The 22,828-nt window shown below is 31.1% G+C and overlaps 1 protein-coding gene across 1 annotated transcript; it reads left to right on the forward strand.

Annotated features, from left to right (window-relative positions):
- Positions 1-16,608: 16,608 nt before the first annotated feature.
- On the forward strand, positions 16,609-17,667 carry LOC149515282 (uncharacterized). The gene is made up of 3 exons (XM_089742405.1): positions 16,609-17,212; positions 17,257-17,300; positions 17,365-17,667. Exons 1-3 carry the CDS (start codon positions 16,890-16,892, stop codon positions 17,550-17,552), a joined length of 555 nt encoding a protein of 184 aa, XP_089598531.1. The 5' UTR covers positions 16,609-16,889; the 3' UTR covers positions 17,553-17,667.
- The last annotated feature ends 5,161 nt before the right edge of the window (positions 17,668-22,828 follow it).

The raw sequence follows: 22,828 nt of genomic DNA on the forward strand, positions 1-22,828 counted from the left end.
TAGTACCAAATATAATATCAGTAATAAAAACTTCACTGTGGGAATATCTTTTCCTTTTGTTTTAATGAAAAGTGTAGTATCAACTTTCTCTCTATTAAAACCATTTTCAATTAAAAATTTTGACAATATTTCATACCAAGCTTTATGAGCTTGTTTTAAACCATATAAAGCTTTTGTCAATTTATAAACATGATTTGGAAATTTAGGATTTTCAAAACTGAGAGGTTGCACTTAGAAATGCACGCTTAACATCCATTTGAAAAAGCTTGAAAATTTTAAAATATGCAAATGCAAGTAACATTCTAATGGCTTCAACCTTGCAACCGGGGCATAAGTTTTAGCATAATCAATTCCTTCTTATTAACTATATCTTTAAGCTACCAATCTACCTTTGTTTTTAACAACATTGCCATGCTCATCCATTTTATTCCTAAAAACCCATTTAGTGCCTATAGTAGGATAATCACTAGGCCTAGGTACAGGATTCCACACTTGACTTCTTTCAAATTGGTTTAATTCTTCTTCCATAACTAGTATCCAATGATCATATCCTAAGGCTTCATCTATATTCTTGGGTTTAATATTAGATAGAAAAGTAACATAATTACACACATTATAAGAAGATCTAGTTTTTACCCTTTGAGTTGGATCACCAATAATCTCACTATCTTTGATATATCTCATTTCTCTATGGTGATTTGGTTCTTTCTCTATATGTTGTGGCTCATCTAGAAACTCATTATCTTCTTTTTGAATGTTCTTCTCAATGTCAAGTGATGCATCATTGAGATATTTTTGAAAGTATGCCTACATTATAATCATCAAGAGGCACATTTCTTGGAGGTGAATTAGATTCATCGAAGATAACATGTATAGACATTTCAACAACTAATTTTTTTTATTAAAGACTTTATAGGCTTTTGAATTCAAAAAATATCCTAAGAAAATGCCTTCATCACTTTTTGCATCAAAATTTCCAAGATCATGTTTTTCATTGTTCAAAACAAAACATTTGCAACCAAAAGGATGAAAATAACTTATGTTAGGCCTTTTTTCTTTAAAAAGTTCATACAGAGTTTTCCTTTTTCCTTTAAAAAGTTCATAGAGAGTTTTCTTCAAAATTGGCCCAATCATAGCTCTATTTATAATATTTTTATGACTTTCACCCAAAATATCCAGGTAAATTATTTTCACAAAGCATAGTTCTATTCATTTCTTCTAAAGTCCTATTTCTCCTTTTTACTACCTATTTTGTTGAGGAGTTCTAAGAGTAGAAAAGTTATGGCTAATACCATTTTCACCATAAAACACGTTAAAGTCAAGGTTTTCAAATTCTTTTCCATGATCACTTCTAACACTAAAAATTGAATAGCCTTTCTCATTTTGTATTTGCTTGCTAAAAGTGATGAACTTTTCCAAAGCTTCATTCTTTGAATGCAAAAATAGAACCCATGTGAATCTAGTAAACTCATCAACAATAACAAACCCATATTATTTTCCACCAAGACTCGTTATTCTAATAGGACCAAAAAGATCAATATGAAGTAGTTAAACAGGTCTAGTAGTTGAAATACAATTCTTAGGTTTGAAAAATTTTTTTCTATGTTTTCTTTGATCACATGCATCATAAACCTTGTCATTTTCATATTTCAATTTTGGTAAACCAATAACCAAATCATTTTGAGAAAGTTTTGAAATTACATGCATGCTTACATGTCCAAGTCTTCTATGCCAAATCCAACTTTCATTTTCTTTTTAAGTTTTAAAATAAACATTTTTAGAGGAAAGATCATCTAGATGCACTACATAAATATTTCTTTGATGATGTCCAACAAAAATAAGTTTGTTAGTTTTGATATCAATCACTTGACAGCACATAGATTCAAACATAACTCTAAGTCTTTTGTCACATAATTGACTAATACTAAATAAGTTTTGCTTGAGTCCTTTTGCAAGTAAAACATTTTTAATAGTAGTAGAAGAATTGTTACCAATGAAGCTAATCCCTTCAATTTGGGTTTTAGAGTTGTCACCAAATGTAACATCTCCTCTACTTTTAGCTTTTAAGTCATTAAAAAGAGTCTTATCTTTGGTCATGTGTTTTAAGCATCCACTATCAAGGTACCATGGATTGTTCTTGCTTGAATTTGCTTTGTAGCAATGTTCATCCACCTATAAAAACACAATTAAATTTTGTTTTGGGTACCCAAACTTTCTTGGGTCCTTGAGTGTTAGTACTAACAATTTTGTGCCTTTTGGAATCTACTTCATTTGAGTAATCTCATCTTGATATGTGCTAACTCTTTTTGGAATCCACATTCTCCTAATGAGTTTACCTTTATAAGTGACTTTCTTCAAGGAACAATATTGTATAGAATGACACGATTAATGACAATATGCACATATGCTAAATGAATCATTTGGCTTAACAAGAAAATTCTTTAAATGAGTCCATTTGTTGCCACCATTATAGCCTAATCCATCTTTATAAAAAAATACTCTTTGTGTTTCAAGCATGTCATTGAGTTTTTGATGTCCCATATAGAATCTAGAAAATGAGTTATGCAAATTTTCATTTTTCTTAGTCAAATCATTAACATTCAACTTTAAGAGCTCAATTTCTTTTTCTAAGTCATCATTTGCTTTAGTTAAAAGTTTATTTTTTGGTTTCAACTTAGAGATCATTTTTCTATATTTCATATTCGTGTTCTCAAATTCTATGGCTAATTCATCATAAGTATCTTGTAATTCATCAAATGTGTATGAATTTAAATCATATGGATTAAAAGTTACCTTGGGCTCATCAAGAGTCGTGAGACATAAATTGGTTACTTTTTTCTCATTTGATTCATCATTGGAGAAGTCACTATCACTCTATGTTGCAACCATTATTTTTTTCTTTGGCTTTGTCGTGTTTTACTTTTTCTACAAAGGACAATCGAATTTAATATGACCTAGTTTGTTACATTCATAGCAAATAATTTGTTCTTTTTCTCTTTTACTTGATTCTTTTTTGATCATTTCCCTTTGTGGTCTTCTTCTACTTGAGAACTTATTCATCCTCATGAACGTCTTGATTCTTTTTACAAACATGGCCATTTTTTCATCTTCATCATCCACTTCTTGTCCAAGATTTTCTTTATCTTTTTGAAAGTTTGATTTGAGAGCAATGCCATCTTTTCTTGATTTGTTTTTATCCCTTTTTGAGCTTTATCTCATAGGTAAAGAAAAAACCCATTAGTTCATCCAAATAAAGTGTATGAAGATCTTTGGATTCTTCAATTGCTATCACCTTAGCTTTCCAACTCATTGGTAGACTATTTAATTCTTTTTTACCATTTTCATATTTAAGTAAGTTTTTTTCAAGAGCGTTTGAACTATTAATGATGTCCGTAAAATGGTTTGACATTTTAGCAATGGTTTCATTTGATTTCATCTTGAATAACTCATAATCATGAGTGAACATGTCAATTTTGGTCTCTTTCACTTGATTAGAACCTTCATGAGTGATGGCTAACTTGTCTCAAATTTCTTTTGCATTTTTACATAAAGAAACTCTATTATACTCATTAGGCCTCAATGCATAAAAGAGTGTATGCATTGCTTTGACATTGAGTTGAGTCATCTTTATATCATTGATATCCTATTCACTTTATTGCTTGATCACCTCCTTACCATCCACCATCTTCATTAGAATTTGAGGGTCATTTACAATGACTCTCCAAACTTCATAATCATTGGCTTGAATAAACAATCTCATCCTAGTCTTCTAATGGGAGTAGTTGTCACCAACAAAGAAAGAAGATCTTACTATTGAATAGCCTTCATTTTCAAGAGATGTAGCAACTGTTTTATTTTTCATGAGACACACTTCTTATTGTTCACTATATTTATTGTAGCTTGAGGTTGGTTGCTCCACACTGATCACCATATTTTTTTGAGCCATTTTTAGGATCACTCTTGGGTTATTAGACCTACAAAAAGAGTACTAGCTCTAATACTAATTGTTAACTTAAAGACTTGAAATAAATCAAGATGAGGGTGAATTGGTTAATAATAAAATTTTCAAAAATCAATACCTAATAAGCACAAATTTTGTAAAATAATTTTTCTAAGCAAATGAACACAATAAATGAAATTAAACTAATAATCTTAAAAATAAAAGATAGAGATAGGAAATTAGACACCAAGATTTATAGAGGTTTGGTCTTTTTTTTAGGTACCTACATTCTTTCCCTTAGCCTCACTTGCTAAGGAATTAAATCCATTATGTGTTGAAAGTTACAACCTAGCTTTTCAAAGCTTTACACTATCAACACCACAAACTCTTAAGGGTTATCCTTTCGTTTAAGCTCACAATGTGACAATACAAAGTTTCTGAAGTGTTTTGCAAACTTGAAAAACCTCTCTAAGGTTGGGTGTTTGCTAACTTGAAGTACAAAGCATTATTGACAAGAGGGTTTAGAGAAAAACTTATATAAAAAGGATTTTCTCCATTTTTCTCTCTTTGAGCTGGTTTGAATGCTTGAACAGTATGATTAGTAGAGGTAATAAGTTCTTTTTAGCTTTTCATACTCTTGATTTGCAGTGGAAGTCTTTATTTATATGTAAAAAGGATGAAATAGCCATTGCTTTGCATTTAATACTTTAAACCTGCAAAATGTCATACAAGAAAATAGCCATTGGGGCTTTTTGGGCATCAAAAGATCGATCCCCTATAGAGGGGATCGATTGGGTCACTGATAGAAAAGCCAATATTTGTGTGTGAAAACACTTACCCGATCAATTAAGTGGTATACCTGATTTATCCATTGCTTAGGTGATCAATCCCTTATGTGAGGGGATCGATCCCTTTTTCTGATTTTTAACCCATTTTTGCATTCTGTATAAAAAATAGATCGATCCCTTTAAGGGGGGATCAATCAGTTATATTCCAAACCCCAACCAATCGATCCCTACAATGAGGGAATTGATTGGTTCTTGATGAATTTCCAAAAGTTTGGCTTCTAGAATAAAAAATGGATTGATCTATTTGGCTAGGAGATCGATCGGGTAAGGAAAGGTATCGATCCCTCCCCTTAGAGGATTGATCCCTTTTATCCAAAACATGCCTTAACCCATTTTGTTTCGAGACTTTGTTTTGTTTTAGTTCCTAAATAAATTATGGCAAGATAACAGGCTAGAAAAATGTTCAATTTGAGATTAGAAGAGTTTGATTCATGTTAGGCAAAATTTTGTTTTGTCAATTCAAAGCTTTTATCAATTTAAGGCTAACAAAAGATAATCTTTGAGAAAAAATCTTATCAAGATATTGGAAGAAATAATGAATGATGTTTATAAAAATTCATTACCACAAGTAAAATTAAATGAATTCAATGATGAAACCTCTTTAGAGTAAGTTACTAATCTCTCTTGAATACTCTTGAAGTGAAAAAATTATCTCAACTTGCTACCAAACTTTTGGAGTTAAGATCAATTTTCATCAATTAAATTATTCGATAAATTTACAAAGAGACTTTATAGCATGGATAATTTGAAATCAAACTAGTACCATTTTTTGGATAGATGCTGTGAGAGTGCTATAATTTTTCTCACGTATAATTGCACTCTTAAACCTAAAATATAGTTTCATAGACTAGAATTTATATTTTAAAGATATTTGAATTAAGTTTGGGACTCCTTTTTAAAATGAGATGGATTCAATTAGGTGACTAATCGTACCTACATAAAAAAGATTGATAGCCACTTTTAAAGTTTATGTGTAACGATAGGTCTACGGATTTATATGTTATGACAGTTTGGCAACTCCACTAGGGATATCTAGAGTCTGACCAGTAAATGATTTCCTATTATCCAAGCCTAACTTAATACATTTAAGAAAATTTCTCCTTGTTTGTATTTTATTTATTTATTTAGTTTTTAATATCTATCACTTATTTGTACATACATAGCATGAGTTCTACTCTCAAGCTCTGTCTCTTGTGAGAGGGTAAAGTACTTATGTCTTCGTGAGATTTTATTTCTTTGTATGGACTAGTGAAACACTCATACTCAAATTGAATCATTTCTACTCGTAGCCTATAATGGGTGAGGATTGAGATACCTTACTAGTCTATAATGGACAATAATGTAAGGAATAATTTGGGAACCCTTAGACTATTAAACCTTTGAACCTAGCATATATTATTTCCATACTAACCTTTATGTTGTTCTATGTATTTATATATTGTTCTTTGTATATATTATGTGTCTATTAACCCTTTTTTTTTTTACTATGTATGCATTCATATCATTAGATTTATTATAAGAAGTAATAGCCATAAAATAATTTTAACAAGGAAAATCTTAGTTACATCTATGCAAAGCCTAGTAAATTCTTTTATTGACCTGAAATAAGAGTCCAAAGAATTGAAGCTTGCAAAAAAAAAAGGCTAAAAAAGGAAGTTCAAGCACTCAAACAACAAAAGGATAAATGGAAGGGTTTGTTCATTGACCTTAACACAACACAATCATCTATTACTCAAAAACTAGCCTAACTTTTGAAAAAAATGAACTGTTGAAAGCAAAGCTACAAGAAATGGTAAAGGTACTTTTTAAAGCACAAAAGCACATCTAAATATTGAATGGAGTTGTGGTTGAAATTGAAACACAAATGGAGGCTATAAATGAAGAATATGAGCAAGTAAAAAAGGTATATGTAAGAAAGCATAACCAGTTGAAATATTTACTTGACCAAATCGCTATAGCTCCTTACAAAGCCAAGGACTTGATAGAAAAAGTTCTAAAAAATGAAAGGTAAAGGCGCCATTAGTAGGAGCATATGGCCAAGAACTACTAGATTTCCTTAATGAAGTGCAAAACTAGTATCGACAAATTAGAGATTTTTTTCTCAATAAATTCTAGACTTTTCAAGGATGTAATATTAGATTTGATTAGAAATAACTTTTAATTCAATAAAATTTTTTTTTTTGGTTAAAAATTGTTATATGGTAAATTCTCTTTATTGCATTCCTGCATTCATTCTCACCCATAATTAGATGATTTCATGAACATCATTCTAAATATAAACTGTAATTGTGGTAAATTAAGGTTCAAGGATAGCTCATCCAATTCACTACTAGTATAACACTTAAAGTCAAGCCAAGAGCAAGATAATGCAAGCCGTGTTGAGAAGTTAAAGATAGCTCAAAAAGAGCTCAAAGAGGAGTTGAGCAAAAATTTAAAAGCATTAAACAAGCTAAACAAAGGGAATACTATAGAAGAAGATGCTAGACCTAAAGATCATCCATTGCAGGGTGTTATTTACCCTCTATATCCTCTTGGCTATAGCCCACATCAGGTCCAATCAACTTAAAGCACTTCATCACAACAGTTTACATTCTTTGTAGGGTATACTTATATAGGAATGCCATCTGCACCAATTTAGGGATAATTTTTAAAGTTTTGCTAATTTTGTCTTCACTAAAAAAATAGTAGAGCCAGTCCTAGTCCCCAACTTAGATAACCCAAAGAAAAATGAAAAGCTAAAGGTAGTTAAAACTTTAGAAGACTCAAAAGCTAAACAGAAGATGAACCTGTCAGAAGAAAGGTTGTAAGTTGTTGAAGGGATAGATTTTTACGACTTTATGGATACTGCTAGCCTTTTATTTGGTCCCAAATGTTATGATTTTCTAAAATTTAAAGTTTCAAAGTTTAAGGCATACAACGGTACTAAGTGTTGGATAACTCATGTCACCATGTACTATTAAAAAAAATAGCTATCTACCCCAGTGATAAAAAGCTATTGATGCCTGTGTCCTAAGGTAACCTTACTGGCTTAGCTGCAAGGTGGTATATTCAACTAGATTGAAACCGCATCTAGTTTTGAGATGAGCTCACTTAAGCTTTTATTAATCAGTATCGTCACATTATTGACTTGGCCCCCGATCATTTTTCTCTACAAAATATGAAGAAAATAACAACAAAGTCCTTTAAAGAATATGCCTAATGGTGAAGGGATATGGTTGCTTAAGTTTAACCATTTCTGACTGAGAATGAGATGACAGTACTATTTTTTAACATCTTAAAAGTATCTTATTATGAGAAGATGATACGGAATGCAATAAAAAACTTTATTGACATAGTGATTTCAAGGGAGATTATTGAAAATACCATAAAAAATGGCAAGCTTGAAGAAAGAGAGACCAATAGTACCAAGAAAGATGGGATGTCAAAAAAGAAAAAAGCTCAAGCTGAAGTTGTAAGTTTTAAAGGGTAATAATTCAGAAGTTATGCTTCATATCCATTCACTTATTCATTTTGCTTACTACCTTATAGTTAATAATATTGCATAAGTCCCTTACTAGCTTCATTACCTAACTACAAACAACATATCTCCAAGTTCTTATCAATCAGCCTTTCAAGTACCTGTATATAAGCCTACTCCTATCACAATGCCAATTTCAAAGCCTAACAATCAAGCGAGCGGCTCAAAAAAATCCAGGGGCAACCAAGAGAGAGCTCGTATGGATCTTATACCTATCACATATATTGAGCTATTCCAAGAATTGATAAAAAATGACTTGGTATCCTTAGTTCTTTTGGAACCATTAAAGCCACCATATCCTAAACGGTACAATGTTAATGTCATATGTGATTACTATAATGGGAATGTGAGTCACTTTATAGAAACTTATCCTACTTTCAAGCATAAAGTACAAAGTTTGATCCAAGTAGGCTTGGTGAGTTTCAACAAATTAAGGGAGCTGAATGTCAACAAAAACCCTTTGCTTGATGACCCAAGGTTATACTTTTAGGAAAAATACAAAATGGTTGACTGGAATGCTTATCATCCTAGGATTTCTTTAGAATATGTATATCTTTTATATACTTAAATTTCATTTTATTTTTCATTATTTTAATAAAGTAGCATATATAATGCATTTTTATGATATTTTCTTTTTTGTGTGAATCACCACTATATGCTTTTATCTTTTCACATTTTTTTTCTATATCTATTTCTAAATTCCAAATAATGAATGTTCAAGCAATCATAACAAAAATTCAGGATTCAATTTTAAAAACATAATTTATGTTGATATGATTGATAAGTTGGGATTGTTAATCTATTGAAATTATTGAATAAAAAAAGATAAATTTGGCAAAGATTTCACTTATTGAAAGTGAAAGTGATGTAGCATGATCTTTGCTTTGGTTCATTCATGAGTTTGCTATTGGTCAATAAATATTTTTTATTAAGAGTATTTACATTTGAGATAAGAAATGGCCATTTTACTTTTATCTTTCAAATAAAATGTAAAATTATCCTTTACTACCCTTTAGAGTTTGTTGAAATTTTTTTTTAAAGAAACCTAACCAATTATCACTCTCACACTGACGGTAAATTTTGAGAAGCTTGTTCTAAAAAAATTGAAGATCTTTAGTGATTTTAGGGGTAAAGCTCTTTTGTGTTCAGATCTTTTTTGAAAAAAGATGAATAGTGAAAATGCAAAAAAAAAAATGAAAGAAAAAAATGATGAAAAGAAAAGAGAAAGAAAGAAAAATAAGAAGAAAAAATTGATGGGATAAAATGTCAATGTGCTCTACATAAAAAAAATGTTCTTTAGTTTGATTACTCATTCAAATATAGTTTGGGTCTATTTATCCATTTATTTCATAACCCCTTACCCTAGCCTATGTTATGTCCCTTAAAAGTTCATTTTGATCAAATATGAATATTCAAATTAGAGAATCATTAATTGAACTAAGGTAAATTATCTATTGGATTGTTTGAGATTATGATCAAAGTCTCACTAATGGATCAAGGGGAAAGAAAAACAAAAAAGAAAGATGAAAAAAAGATGTGCAAAAAAAGTAAAAAAAAGAAAAAAAAAGGAAGACTTAAATTAAAAACCCAAAAGGATTTAAGTAAAAATAAAAACTTAAAAAAATATCTTCATTTGAGGATTCTAAAAATATGGATGACGATTGGCTCAAAGATCGAGAATATTGATGGAATGTGTTTGTGAGAAAGAGTTATGAGTTAGAGTTCAAAATGATTTGAATGGTCATTATTTTGGATGTTAATATCCTATTTTCACAGTATTTTCATTTTATTCATCTCTGATTTGTTATTGACCAAATTTGTTTTTTATAATGAATACCCATTGTTCTTGTTTGCATCATCTAAATGAATTGAAAAAATATATCATATTTGTCATGAATTAGAATGATGATAAATAAGTGAATGACAATGTCCATAAAAGAATTTTTTATTCTTTTAAAAGAAATCCAAAATGATAGAAGTGAAAGAAGCCTAAGAAGATGATTTGAAAGGGGCAAATAATGTGACCCAAAGATGAATACAATGATGGATGGGTCAATATAACCTGTGAGTTGTGACCAGATGAGAAAAATAGCATGGATCGAATGAAAAAATTTGTTCTGAGATCATTAATATTAAGAAGCTTAGAAGAAATATATGAGATGGTAGAATCTTCAGAACCTTGTTACCATAATTAGAATTTCATGGCATTGATTTAGTGACATCTATATTACATACATGGTGTTTACATTGTACATATATAATTTGATGAATATTTGAATCCTTGATAATTGTAGTTGCATCATGCTTAGGGCATGCATTTGCATTATTAAAGAACATTTGAATCATAGTATGACATTTGTGTTATTGTTTAAGACATGCATTTGGATCATTTAGTGAGAATCTAGATTGTTGCATTTTCATCATTTAGAAGGCATTTGCATTATTATCATAACATTTGTCGCATACAAGAACTTGATTTTGATTGGAAAAAATTTTTAATTTTTAAATCCTTAAATGAGGAAGATCTTTCATGATGAGACTTTTTGGATAAGAAAAACTTTTTAATTTTTTTGAATTTATAGAGCTTTTGTTTAAATGAGCCTTTTTAAAAAATAATCACGATTTATAAGACCTCTGAGTATAATCACTAAAATCTTTTGAATGAGAATATTTGAAATTTTGATTGTGAATCTTTAAAATTTTTTTGAGTGCGAGTCTATGAATTTTTAGATGTAAAATCCTAAAATTTTTTGAATTAGAATCTTTAAAAATTTTAGATGTGAAACCACAAAGTTTTTGAAAAAGAACCTTTCAAAATTTGGATGTGAATTTTTAAAATTTTTCGAATGTGAATCTTTCAAATTTTGGATGTGAATTCCTAATTTTTTTTTGAATGAAAATCTTTAACTTTTGAATGTGAATTTTTAAAATTTTTTAAATGAGAACCTTTGAATTTTGGATGTACACCTTGAAATCTTTGATTTGAATCCATAAAATTTTCATCTATGAAGATTTAAATTTTGGATATGAATCACTAACAAATATCTTTTGAATGTGAATATTTGTCATGCAAATCTAAAATTCTTACGAATCTAAAAATTTTGTGAATCTAAATTCTTATGAATCTAAAAATCTTGTGAATCTTCCATTCTTGTGAATCTTTAAATTCTTATAAATTTGAAGTTATTACGAATCTGAAATTCTTATGAAACTGAATTTCTTGTGAACCTAATAGTCTTGCGAATCTTTAAGACTTATGATTCTTTAAAATGGTTACGAAATTGAAATTCTTATGAATCTGAAAATCTTATGAAACTTTGAATTCTTGCATATCTTGTGAATCTTTGAAATTCTTGTGAATCTGAAAATTCTTTTGAATATAAAACATTGGTGAATTTGGAACCTTTGTGAAACTTGAAATCTTTGCAGATTTGGAACATTTGCGAAACTTGAAATCTTTACGAATTTAAAACTTCTGAGAACCTTGAAATTTTTGCAAATCTTAGATTTTTTTTTTGTTTTTTGCAAATCTTGAAACCTTGTGAATCTTTAAAATTTTGTAAACTTTTGACAAACCCTTGAATTGCCAAATTATAATCTTTGGATTTCAAGTTTATATTTTTTTTTTCTATTTTTCTGGACTCGAGTAAAATATATGTCTTTTGATATTTCCTATATAAAGTTTTTAAAGTTGTTGAGGCTCTATATAAAGAAGCCTATTTCATAATTTAAAGTTATTCAGCCTTTATATAGAGGAATCCATCCTTTAATTTAAAGTTGTTTAGACTCTTTATAGAAGAGTACATTTTTTAAAAAAAGTTTATTGAAACTTTGTTTAGATGAGCCATTTTCCTTATTCATTTTTTAACTGCATGCCTTTGTTTAGAAGATCTTTGAGTTAAATTGGACACAATGGATATTTATACCTTTGTGTAAATAGAGGTAACTGTAGGCATTTCATTTTATCCAAGAGTTTTTTCGAAATTGAAATAGGACCTTTGACTACAAATCAGGCTCGATTTGGAAACTTTGGGTCTAATAAAAACATTTTAATTTTAATTTTAATTTAATTTTAATTTTAATTTAATTTGATTGTATTTTTTGTTTAATTTAATTTAATTTTTTCTTCAAAAAGTCAAAAATAAAAAAAAGTCAAAAGTAGAAAAAAAATAAAAAAATCGAATGAAAAAGAAACAAGAATTTTGCAAGGAAAGCTCGGATTCAATCTATGAATTTTATTATTGATTCCTAAAATCATTGAAAATGGGAAGAAATAAAATCATAGAGTTAATTCAAAAAAATCAATTCCAATCCTAGATCTAGTTAAGATTGACCTATTTTCCAAATTAAATAGATTTAATCCCTATAAACAGAACACAAAACACACTCAGGCAACTAGATAGAAATCATAAGAGAGGGTTTCTAGGAAATTTGTGATGAAATATGGTTTTCTCAGATATTGTTTTTTATTTTGAAATTTTTGGTTTTTAGTATGGGGGAAATTACTTGGTTTATGGTTTGATTGCTGGAGTTTCTGGATTTTTAGATTTAATTTTAGGATTTTAGATTTGTGAATCTTGGGTTTTTGCTAGGTTCTTGTTTAAATTCTGAGTTTAGATTTGAATTTCTAGGTTTTTCTGGGTTTTGCCTGATTTTTATAGTGGAGTCTGGATTTTTTGTTGAAATCATGACAACTAGAGGAAAATGCGGTAGTCGAGTTTTGGGTTCATTGCATTTTTTGGAAAAGGTTGAATTTTCTTGTGGTTGGTTGAATTTCGTGACATTGAAATCTGGGAACTTGGTTGGTTTTCTAAAAAAGGTTGAATTTTTTGGTTGGGCTTCTTAAAGATAAGTTAGAGTGTTTTGGGGTTAGAAAGAGAAACAATCAAGGCATTCTAAGGAAAAAAAAATCAAAATTTAGCTTTTATATGTGAGTGAAAGGACATTGTTTTGGAGAAGTCTTAGGGATCCGCATGAACTCATTAGGACTAGCATGTAACCATACTTGAGACCTGACTTGTTGCGCAAGTTTTCCTTTTTTTTCGTTTATTTTTTGCTTTGATTTTTTTATTTTTATGTTTGATTTTATTTTTCTATTTTATTTTTTATTTTTTATGTATTATTTTTATATTTATATTTTAATAGTTATTATTTTAAATGGTTGATTTTGTTAATGTGATGAAAAAGATTTATTTTTGTATGATATTTTATTAATTTATTTTTAGTTCATATTTTGGTATGAGTTTAATATATTTACATAACTTTATTAATTAATTGCATGATATTTTATATATTATATTATTACATGATATCTTATGTTATATTATTATTACATGATATATTATATTATTGCATGATACTATTTTGCATGATAATTTTTGTTTATTTTAATTATTTTTTCTTTCAAATTTAAAAAAGGATTTTAAAAAAGAATGTTTTTCAATCGTATCAAACTAATAGAAAACTTAAATTTTGAATTAAGTGTTACCAAACTATTTGAGGGTTTAATAAATTTTTTTGAAAAAATATTTTTTAAAATTTCACAAACATATTGGAGAATAATACTTGACAAAAAATCTTACTAATATATTGAAAGATATTTTTGAAAATAAATTATTTTTACAAATAAATAAATTTTTAATCTTACAATCATGTTAGAGGATAATTTTTGACATAAAATCTTACAAAGATATTGAAAGATATTTCTAATAATGAACCATGTTTATAGAAATTCATTACCACAAGCAAAATTAAATGAATTCGATGATATAACCTCTTCAGAGTGGGATACTAATTTTTATGAATACTCTTAGGTGAAAAAATTATTTTAAATTACTACCAAACTACTGGAGTAATTTTAAGATAAATTTTTAATAATTAAATTATTTGATAAAATTAAAAAGAGACTTTATGACTTAGATAATTTGAAATCAAACTAGTATCATTTTTTGAATGAGCGTTGTGAGCGTGCTATAATATTTTTTATTCTTAATTGCACTCCTAAACCTAAATTTTGGTTTCATAAACTAGAATTTTTAAAGATACACGAATTAAGTTTGTGACTCTTCTTTAAAATATGATAGATTCAGTTAGGTGACTAATTACACCTAAACAAAAAAGATTGATAGCGACTCATAAAGTTTATTTCTAATGGTAGATTCACGAATTTAAACGTTATGATGATAAATAGTTTATTTTTTAAAATTTTTTAATATATCTTAAATGGTATGTATCACCTTAGTAATCTTGTTTATGAAATTTAAAATTTTCATTGTTAATATATTTGATCATTTTCCATAAATTAAATCTGAAATCAAATCATTTTATCAATTTTATTTGAAATCTAAATGGAATTTAATTTGGTTCCAATCTATTTTGTTTTATCTTGGGTAGTTAATGTAGTCAATGACCCATAATTTTTTTTTCATTTTCATTTTTTTATTTTTAAGGATATATTTTTCATTTTTTTATTCTATCTTTTTAAATAATTTATGCATAAATAGTTCAAAAAAATTATCAAAAAGAACGAATGTAAATTAACCTATTCTAGCATTTTTATTTTTTATTTATTTCATTTTTCTAAGAAAGAAAATAAATCTATTATTTAAATATTTTTATAATTAATTCAACCATAGTAAAAAAATCATAATATTGAATAAATCATTTAAATATTAAATATTCAAAATTATAAAAAGTACAAGAAAATAATACAAAAAGAAAAAGAAAAATGAGAGGAAAAGACATTTATTAAAATTACAATAATAATTACTTTAAACTTAAACACTAATGAATACAAATTTTGCTATCATTATATATCATCACAAATGAAATTGATATGATGGATTTTTTTAATCTTTTATTACATTTACATTTATTTAAGTGATTTTCGTATTATTGCATTGAAGTTTAAATATTGAAATAAAAATTTTTTATTGATAAAAATGTCTTTTCAATGACTTTAAAATATATAATTTTATGATATATATATATATGTAAATTGTAAGTTATAATGTAATCATATTATCTATTATTTATTATTTAAGTAAAGAGTATTAGTTAATGTATTAACTTTAAGGCTTAAAAATATTATATTAATTTTATTTTTGTTAAAATTAATTGAAATATAATGTAATACGGGTATTTTTTTTTATTGATGAATCAAGATTATATTTATGATAATCATTCATTTCTCAGAAGTATTGTTAGAACTAATATTAATATTCAGATATACTAAAATTCATATAAAATATAATAACTAAAACATATTTTTTTTTATTTATTTCAATTTAAAATTAATAAAAAATTCTAAACCTATTAGAATTTTTAAATTTCATCTACGAGATTAAAGAATTTTCACATATCTTTTTAAGGCATAACTAAAAGAAATACAAAGAATAAAATTTTTTAATACGTTTAAAAACTCCAAATAAAATATATATGAAAAAAAAAAAAAAACCAACTCTAATATCACTCCTGCTTATAAAAAGGCAAGCTGCCTGGCATCACCGAGGATTCCAGATGACAGGCTGGGCTTGACATTGGAGAACTGAGCTAAGAACTAAAGTCAATTGGGCCGTACGGTCTTACGTCATTGTGCATTGTTTGGCCCTAATACCCGTACAAACTAAGAAAACTGAACCCATGACTTAAACTAATGTCAACTGCCCTTAACCCCAAATAAAAATAAATTAATGGTATTTTATTGTATGAAATTAAAATTATAAAATTTTATTTTTTTGTAATTAGTACTTTAACGTTATAAGATATTTAATTTTTTATTAAATATTTGAAAATTTTTTTAAAAAAAATTATGATAATTGGATTTTTTTCATCTATTTTCAACGTTTAATGAATATAATTATAATGAAATAAAAAATTTATAGTGTCGATTCCATGTAATAAAAGATCAAAATATTTACACTTATTTTAATAAAAATGAAGATTTATTTAAGTATTGTTAAAAGGAAGCTCCATTAATTGATAAATTTGGCTCAATGAGATATGGAATGGTAACTCCATTTTTACGGGTTTAGTATATGGACATCGTGTGGCTTGATAATGACGGATTAACTTTTTCTTTATAATTGATGTTAAGAGTTCATTATTTTACGAATAATCCATCGGGTAATTATCACTAATAAAATTTTTAACTTAAAAAATTGCTATTTATCTATTTAATTATTTGTTGATTTATTATTTACCTAATCAGAATTTAATACACGTTAAATTATTTTATAAAATTCAAAAATTTTATTCTTGATGTATAACAATAATTTTGAATCATTCTGTAACAACTCAACATTTCTTCTCAAACACTATGCTCCCTGGAAAAAGTGAGTTCCTAGTTGGATACAAAGTCTGCCTTCAAGATTTCTTTGATGAAGCGACCTTGGAGGTTGAATAGTTAGTGAGAAATAGTTTTAGTGGCAATAAGAGGTAAGGAAGTTAGTGGTTTTAGTAAATCGGCATGGCAAAAGAGTTGGGAGAAGTATGGAAAAATTTAAGGCTTACTCAGGATGAGAATGAAAACATATAGATTGAAACAAATCAAGAGGAGAAGGGGAATATAGAAACAGACTGCTGGATGGTAGGGAGGTTGTTAACCACTCGACCTTTCAACAGAGATGCAATGATCAGTACTTTTAGGCTTATATGGAAGCTGATCCATGAAGTCCATATCTGTGTGGTGGCCGATAGTCTCTTCCTCTTTAAGTTTGGATCGAGAAAAGATAAATCACGGGTTATGGAAAGAGCGCCATGGACTTTTGATAAAAAATTATTACTGCTGCAAGATTATAATGGGGATTTGAGACCATCAGATTACATGTTTGACACGGCCCTCTTCTGGGTGAGAGTGTATGATATCCCTTTAAAGTGGATCAACACCAAAGTGGCTTGGAAAATCGGGTAGAAGATTGGATCTGTTGTTGGTATAGATGACAATAAGGAAGGGCAAGGATGGGGTCAGTTTTTGAGGATAAGAGTTCACATAGATGTGACTAAGCCCCGTAAACGATTCATAGCCCTGGCGGCGCAAGGAAGAAACGATATCATATGAGGCAAACTCAAGTATGAAAGGTTGCTAGACTTTTGCTATATTTGTGGGATGATGGACCATACTGAAAGTGACTGCAAAGATAATGAAGAGGAGAATACAGAGATGGAGGAAATGAACCAGAATGGTGACTGGCTGCGCGCATCTCCAATGAAGAAAGGGTATAAACACATACATGTAAATGGAGGTTGATCTAGCAAACAAAAGAAATCGGGGGAAACGGATGCGCATATGGGTGGCGGCGGTGGAAATGATGGAGGATTGGTGGGAGACGTGACAGTTGGAGGGCAGAGCTGTGTGCAACCAAAACCAGTGGAGAACCTAAAGGCAAGATTTCAGGGAGTAACTGATGCGGGGATATTTGGGAATTATTTAAATAAGAAGACCCCATGCAAAAGTTCGACGTAAACAACACCATGTATGAGGATATCAAGTGTCACAATGCTACACTACGTGGAAATGGGGAAGGAAGGACACGGACAAGTGACGACCCAAACAAAGGACAAGTGGAGGTGGATGTGGGAAAAAATGACAAGATAGAATCCACACGTGGGGGAGCTAGGATTGAGACTTTTATGGAAAGGGTGGGGATTGCTTGTTGGGCTAAAAGCCTCCAATCCAATCACATCAGCGAAAGTGAAATCAAACAATAAATTAAATACATAAAAATAATAATTTAACGTGGTTCGGTCCAACTGACCTATATCTACGGATGAGAAAAAAAATCCACTAGTTGTAGAGAATTACAAACATACATCAAATCATCAACCTCACTCAACAATCAATACTCATAAGACATTCTCAATCTCCTCTAGTCTTATAGAGTATTCTCAACCCAAACAAACACAAACCCAAACCCTTGTGCACTCTTTCAACATAACCAAACACATACCCATATGCTCCCATACATCATACCTATGTGGACCATCTTAGTCTTCTCTAGTCCACTCACAAACAAACATACACACCCATAAGACGTAGAGTCCCAATACTCCTATGGGGTGTCTATCCCACAAAATCCTACAACTCTCTTACATCTTTTTCTCATACCTAACCCTGTAGAGACTTCACCTATTTATAACCATACAAACTTGCCCATTAAGAATCCCTCTCCTCTTAGAATTCTTCTCCTGTAAGTCAAACTTGCCTATTAAGAATCCCTTTCCTTTTAGAATTCTTCTCTTGCAAGTCAAACTTACCTATTAAGAATCATTTTTCTCTTGAAATTCTTCTTTTACAAGTCTTCTTGTCCATCAAGCAATATCTGACAAATCCCAAACAAATCTCTAACAAATCCAAAACAAATCTCTTATGGTATTTGAGTCATTATTCCCAACACTGCTAGCATCGTACCAAACCCACGACAAACAAAGGAAGTCCGGGGCAAAGCGAGGTCCAGTCGGAAAAGGAAAGCTTGAGGCCAGACCGAAGATTCATGCAAAATGGAGATAAGCTTGGGTAAAAGAAGAATGACTGATATGGATGCGGACTTGGCTAGTGAACCAGAGGTGGATGACAACCAGGTAAAAAAGGCAAGGATAGGAGAGCATTCTCAAGAGGGACTACCAATACAAGCGATGGAGGCAGGGTGCCAACCCCACTAAGGGCCATGAAATGCTTGTCCAGGAACTGCCGTGGGCTTGGGAACCCACGAGTAGTTCGAGCACTTTGGCAACTGCTGAAGACAGAAGATCCTTATGTAGTTTCTTGTTTTTTTTTTTTTTTTAATTTTATTGAAACAAAACTACATGCTCGGAGGAAAGAATATATCAAAAGAAAATTTGGGATGAAGTCATGTTTCAGTGTTGACGCATAAGGAACTAAAGAGGGCTTAGTGATGCTTTGGGAAAAAGGGATACAACTACAACTATTGAGCTATTCGAAAAACCATATTGACATGGACGTCAAGGAAGGGGATGATACACAAGAATGAAGGCTGACAGGTTTCTATGAAAAACCTGAAACTAGAATGAAGAGGCAAGCATGGTATATTTTGAGAAATTTGGCAACACAAAATACTAAACCGTGGATGTGTATAAGGGATTTCAATGAAATCATGTGGTTGCATGAGAAGACGGGTCGATTCTAAAGAAGATAAAGACAAATGGAGGAGTTTCGCTTAGCTCTGCAAGAGGCCGGGCTGGAGGATCTGGGGTACCAGGGACAATGGTTCACATGGGAGCGAGGGAATAGCTCCGTAAACAACGTATGAGAGAGACTCAATAGATGTGTTGCTAACCAAGCTTGGGAGGAAAGATTTCCAACACATATAGTGAACCACCTAGTAGTGGCTGTCTCGGACTACAATCCGATCTTGGTCATTACCGAAACCATGGGGAGACGCAACAAATGGCCAAAGAAGAAAAGAAAATTTCGGTTTGAAAGTTCTTGGGTTAAAGAACATGAGTGTGAAGAAATAATAAAAGACATTTCGGAGGATTGCAGGGAAGAATTTTGGACTGCCAAATTGGGCTCCACGGGAAAGTAACTTGCAAGGTGGCACAAAGACTTCTTCATGGGCATGCATGGGAGAGTAAACGCACTTACCAAGGAACTCAAAGTTTTAAGCAATGCCACGCCGACCCAATCCATTCTTGAAAGACTAGGCACCTTGAGAAACGAGCTGAACAAAGCAATTGAAATGGAAGAGGCTTTCTGGGCTCAATGCTTATGTATTAACTAGCTGGGAGAAGGGGATTAGAACACAGCCTTTTTTCATGCAAAAGCAAGCTAGCACAGAAGATGTAACACTATAAGGGGATTGAAGGATCAAAGAGGGAAATGGTGCGAAGACGAGGATGGGATTCTGGGGGCGATTAACTATTTCAAGCAATTATTTCAATCCCATGGACATGGTAACATGGAAGATATTTCGCAGGCAGTGGAAAACCGAGTGTCCAATGAGATGAACCATCTTCTAGAGATGGAGTTCATAGCTGATAAGGTTCAAACAGCAATTAAACACGTGCACCCTCTAAAAGCTCCAAGACCAGATGGTAAGTCGGCATTATCTGTCCAGAAATATTAGCATGTTGTTGGTAGTGATGTAATTCAATTTTGTCTTTCTGTTCTCAATGGGGATGGGAATATAGGAATCGTTAACCACACCAACATTGTGTTAATTACCAAGTTAAAAGACTTTCGTAAGATCACCCAATTTAGACCCATTAGCCTTTTGTAATGTAGTGTATAAAATTATTGCCAAGGTGCTTGCTAATAGGCCTAAGGCTGTTCTACCACAATGCATCAGCGAAAATCAGAGTGCATTTTTCTCCGTTCTCCTTAAAAATGATAAGGTGCTAGCAGCTTATGAACTCCATTCTTTAAAAAAAGGAGAAATGGAAAGACCGGTTACTTTGCTCTAAAATTAGATATGAGTAAAGCATACGATAGGATAGACTAGTCTTTCTTAAAGGAGATGATGGGGAGATTGGGGTTTAGGAAGAGAGAGATTGATCTTCTAATGAATTATGTTATAACTGTCTCCTATTCTCTTATTGTCAATGGATGTACTACGGACAAATTCTGGCTAGAGAGGGGTCTCAGACAAGGAGACCATTGTCTACATACTTATTACTATTGTACAGTGAAGGCCTGTCATCGATATTAGCTAAAGCTCAAAGAGAGGGCTTGGTGAAAGGAGTCTAAGCAAGCCAAAATGGCCCCAGGGTCACTCACATGTTCTTTGTAGACGATAGCTTACTGTTCGCCATGGCGACACTAAGCAAAGGCGATAGGGTGAAGAGCATGTTATAGAAATATGAAGAAGGCTCTGAACAGCTAATAAACTTTGACAAGTCAGCGCTATATTTTAGCAAAAGTACGGGAGAACAACAAAAAGAAGTGTTCAAAGAAATGTTCGGTGTACAAGCAACCATAAACCCAGAGAAATATCTTGGCTTGACTTAAATTGTGGGAAGGAACAAATCAAGAGCATTCCTAGATATTAAAAAAAGAATTAAGGCAAAGATGGAAGGGTGGAGTAACAGATGCCTCTCATAAGGCGGCAAGGAGATCTTTATCAAGGCGATAATACAGTCCATGCCATCCTATGCTATGAACTGCTTCATGTTGCCGAAGAGCCTATATATAAAAATAAATAGCATCATTGGCAGGTATTGGTGGAAGAAAATGAACAAGTAAAAAGGAATACACTGGTTAAGGTGGATGGAGCTTTGTCTTCCAAAAAATAGAGGAGGGCTAGGATTTAGAGATATGGAGGCCTTCAACAATGCAATGCTAGCCAAGCAATGTTGGAGAATCATTTCAACAAACAATACTTTGGTGACACAAATTCTGAGAGCATGGTATTTTCCCACAACATCTTTCATGGAAGCAAACTTGGAGACAAACCCATCACTAACACGGAGGAGTATATGGGGGCAAGGAGTGTGCTGGAGAAGGGGTTGAGGTGGATGGTTGGTAATGGACTTAACATTCAAATCTGGAAGGATAGTTGGATACCTACAACTTGGTCGTTTAAAGTCCAATCTCAATGGGAGGACTTGTGCGAACTACAACTTGTGGCTAAATTGTTGGATCAACAAGAAGCATGCTGGAACCAAGAGTTAATAAGCCATTTGTTCATAGAACACGAAATAGAAGTTATATGCGCAATACCAGTCAACTCCACTAGAAGGCCGGATGTTTTAGTGTGGCACTATGACAATAAGGGCACCTATTTTGTCAAAAGTGGGTACAAAATGTTGATGCAGGCAGAACAAGACGAGGGACTTAGGAATGACCAAGGGAGAACAAAAATAAGAAATTAAACTTTAGGGAGCTATAGTCCAACCGAAAGTTAAAATGCTTGTGTGGTAGACATACAGAGAGATACTGCCAACCAAGGAAAACCTAAATAGAAGGAAGGTTGAAGTCAATACCATATATCCAAATGTGGGGAAATGGACAAGACTGTGATACATGTCGTCATTCATTGTACGCATGCTGAAAGTGTGTGGTGGCACTTATCTTTGTTTCAAGAATCTTGGAGGAACTTCAACAAAACAGGGACGTGGTTTCAGTAGGTAATTGAACGATTGAATAAAAAACAAGTGAGCTGTTTATGACAGCCATCTGGGGTATATGGGGAGAACGGAACAATGAGATACATGGTGAACAAACAAAAACCACCCAGGCTATTGCTGCTTTTATTAAACAGTACCATGCTGAGTTCAACAACGCACAAATCGCATGCGTCAACCAACCTACGTCGTCCAAATACTGGTTAAGGCCTGTAGAAGGGAGAGTGAAGGCGAACTTTGATGGTGCACTTGCCAAACAAGACAGAAAGGGTGGAGCTAGGATAGTTATTAGGGACCATAACGGACAAGTTCTAGGTGCTGCAACAATCCAAATTCATGCTGTTAATGATTTGTTCTTAGTTGAATCCAGAGCAGCAGTCTTATCACTGCAATTTGCTCCTGAAATGGGTTTTACAAATATTGAACTTAAAGGTGACTGTTTTA

This window comes from Durio zibethinus, chromosome 13 (genome assembly GCF_047325235.1).
Source record: "Durio zibethinus cultivar Kanyao isolate XHJ-2024 chromosome 13, ASM4732523v1, whole genome shotgun sequence".
NCBI classification, from domain to species: domain Eukaryota; kingdom Viridiplantae; phylum Streptophyta; class Magnoliopsida; order Malvales; family Malvaceae; genus Durio; species Durio zibethinus.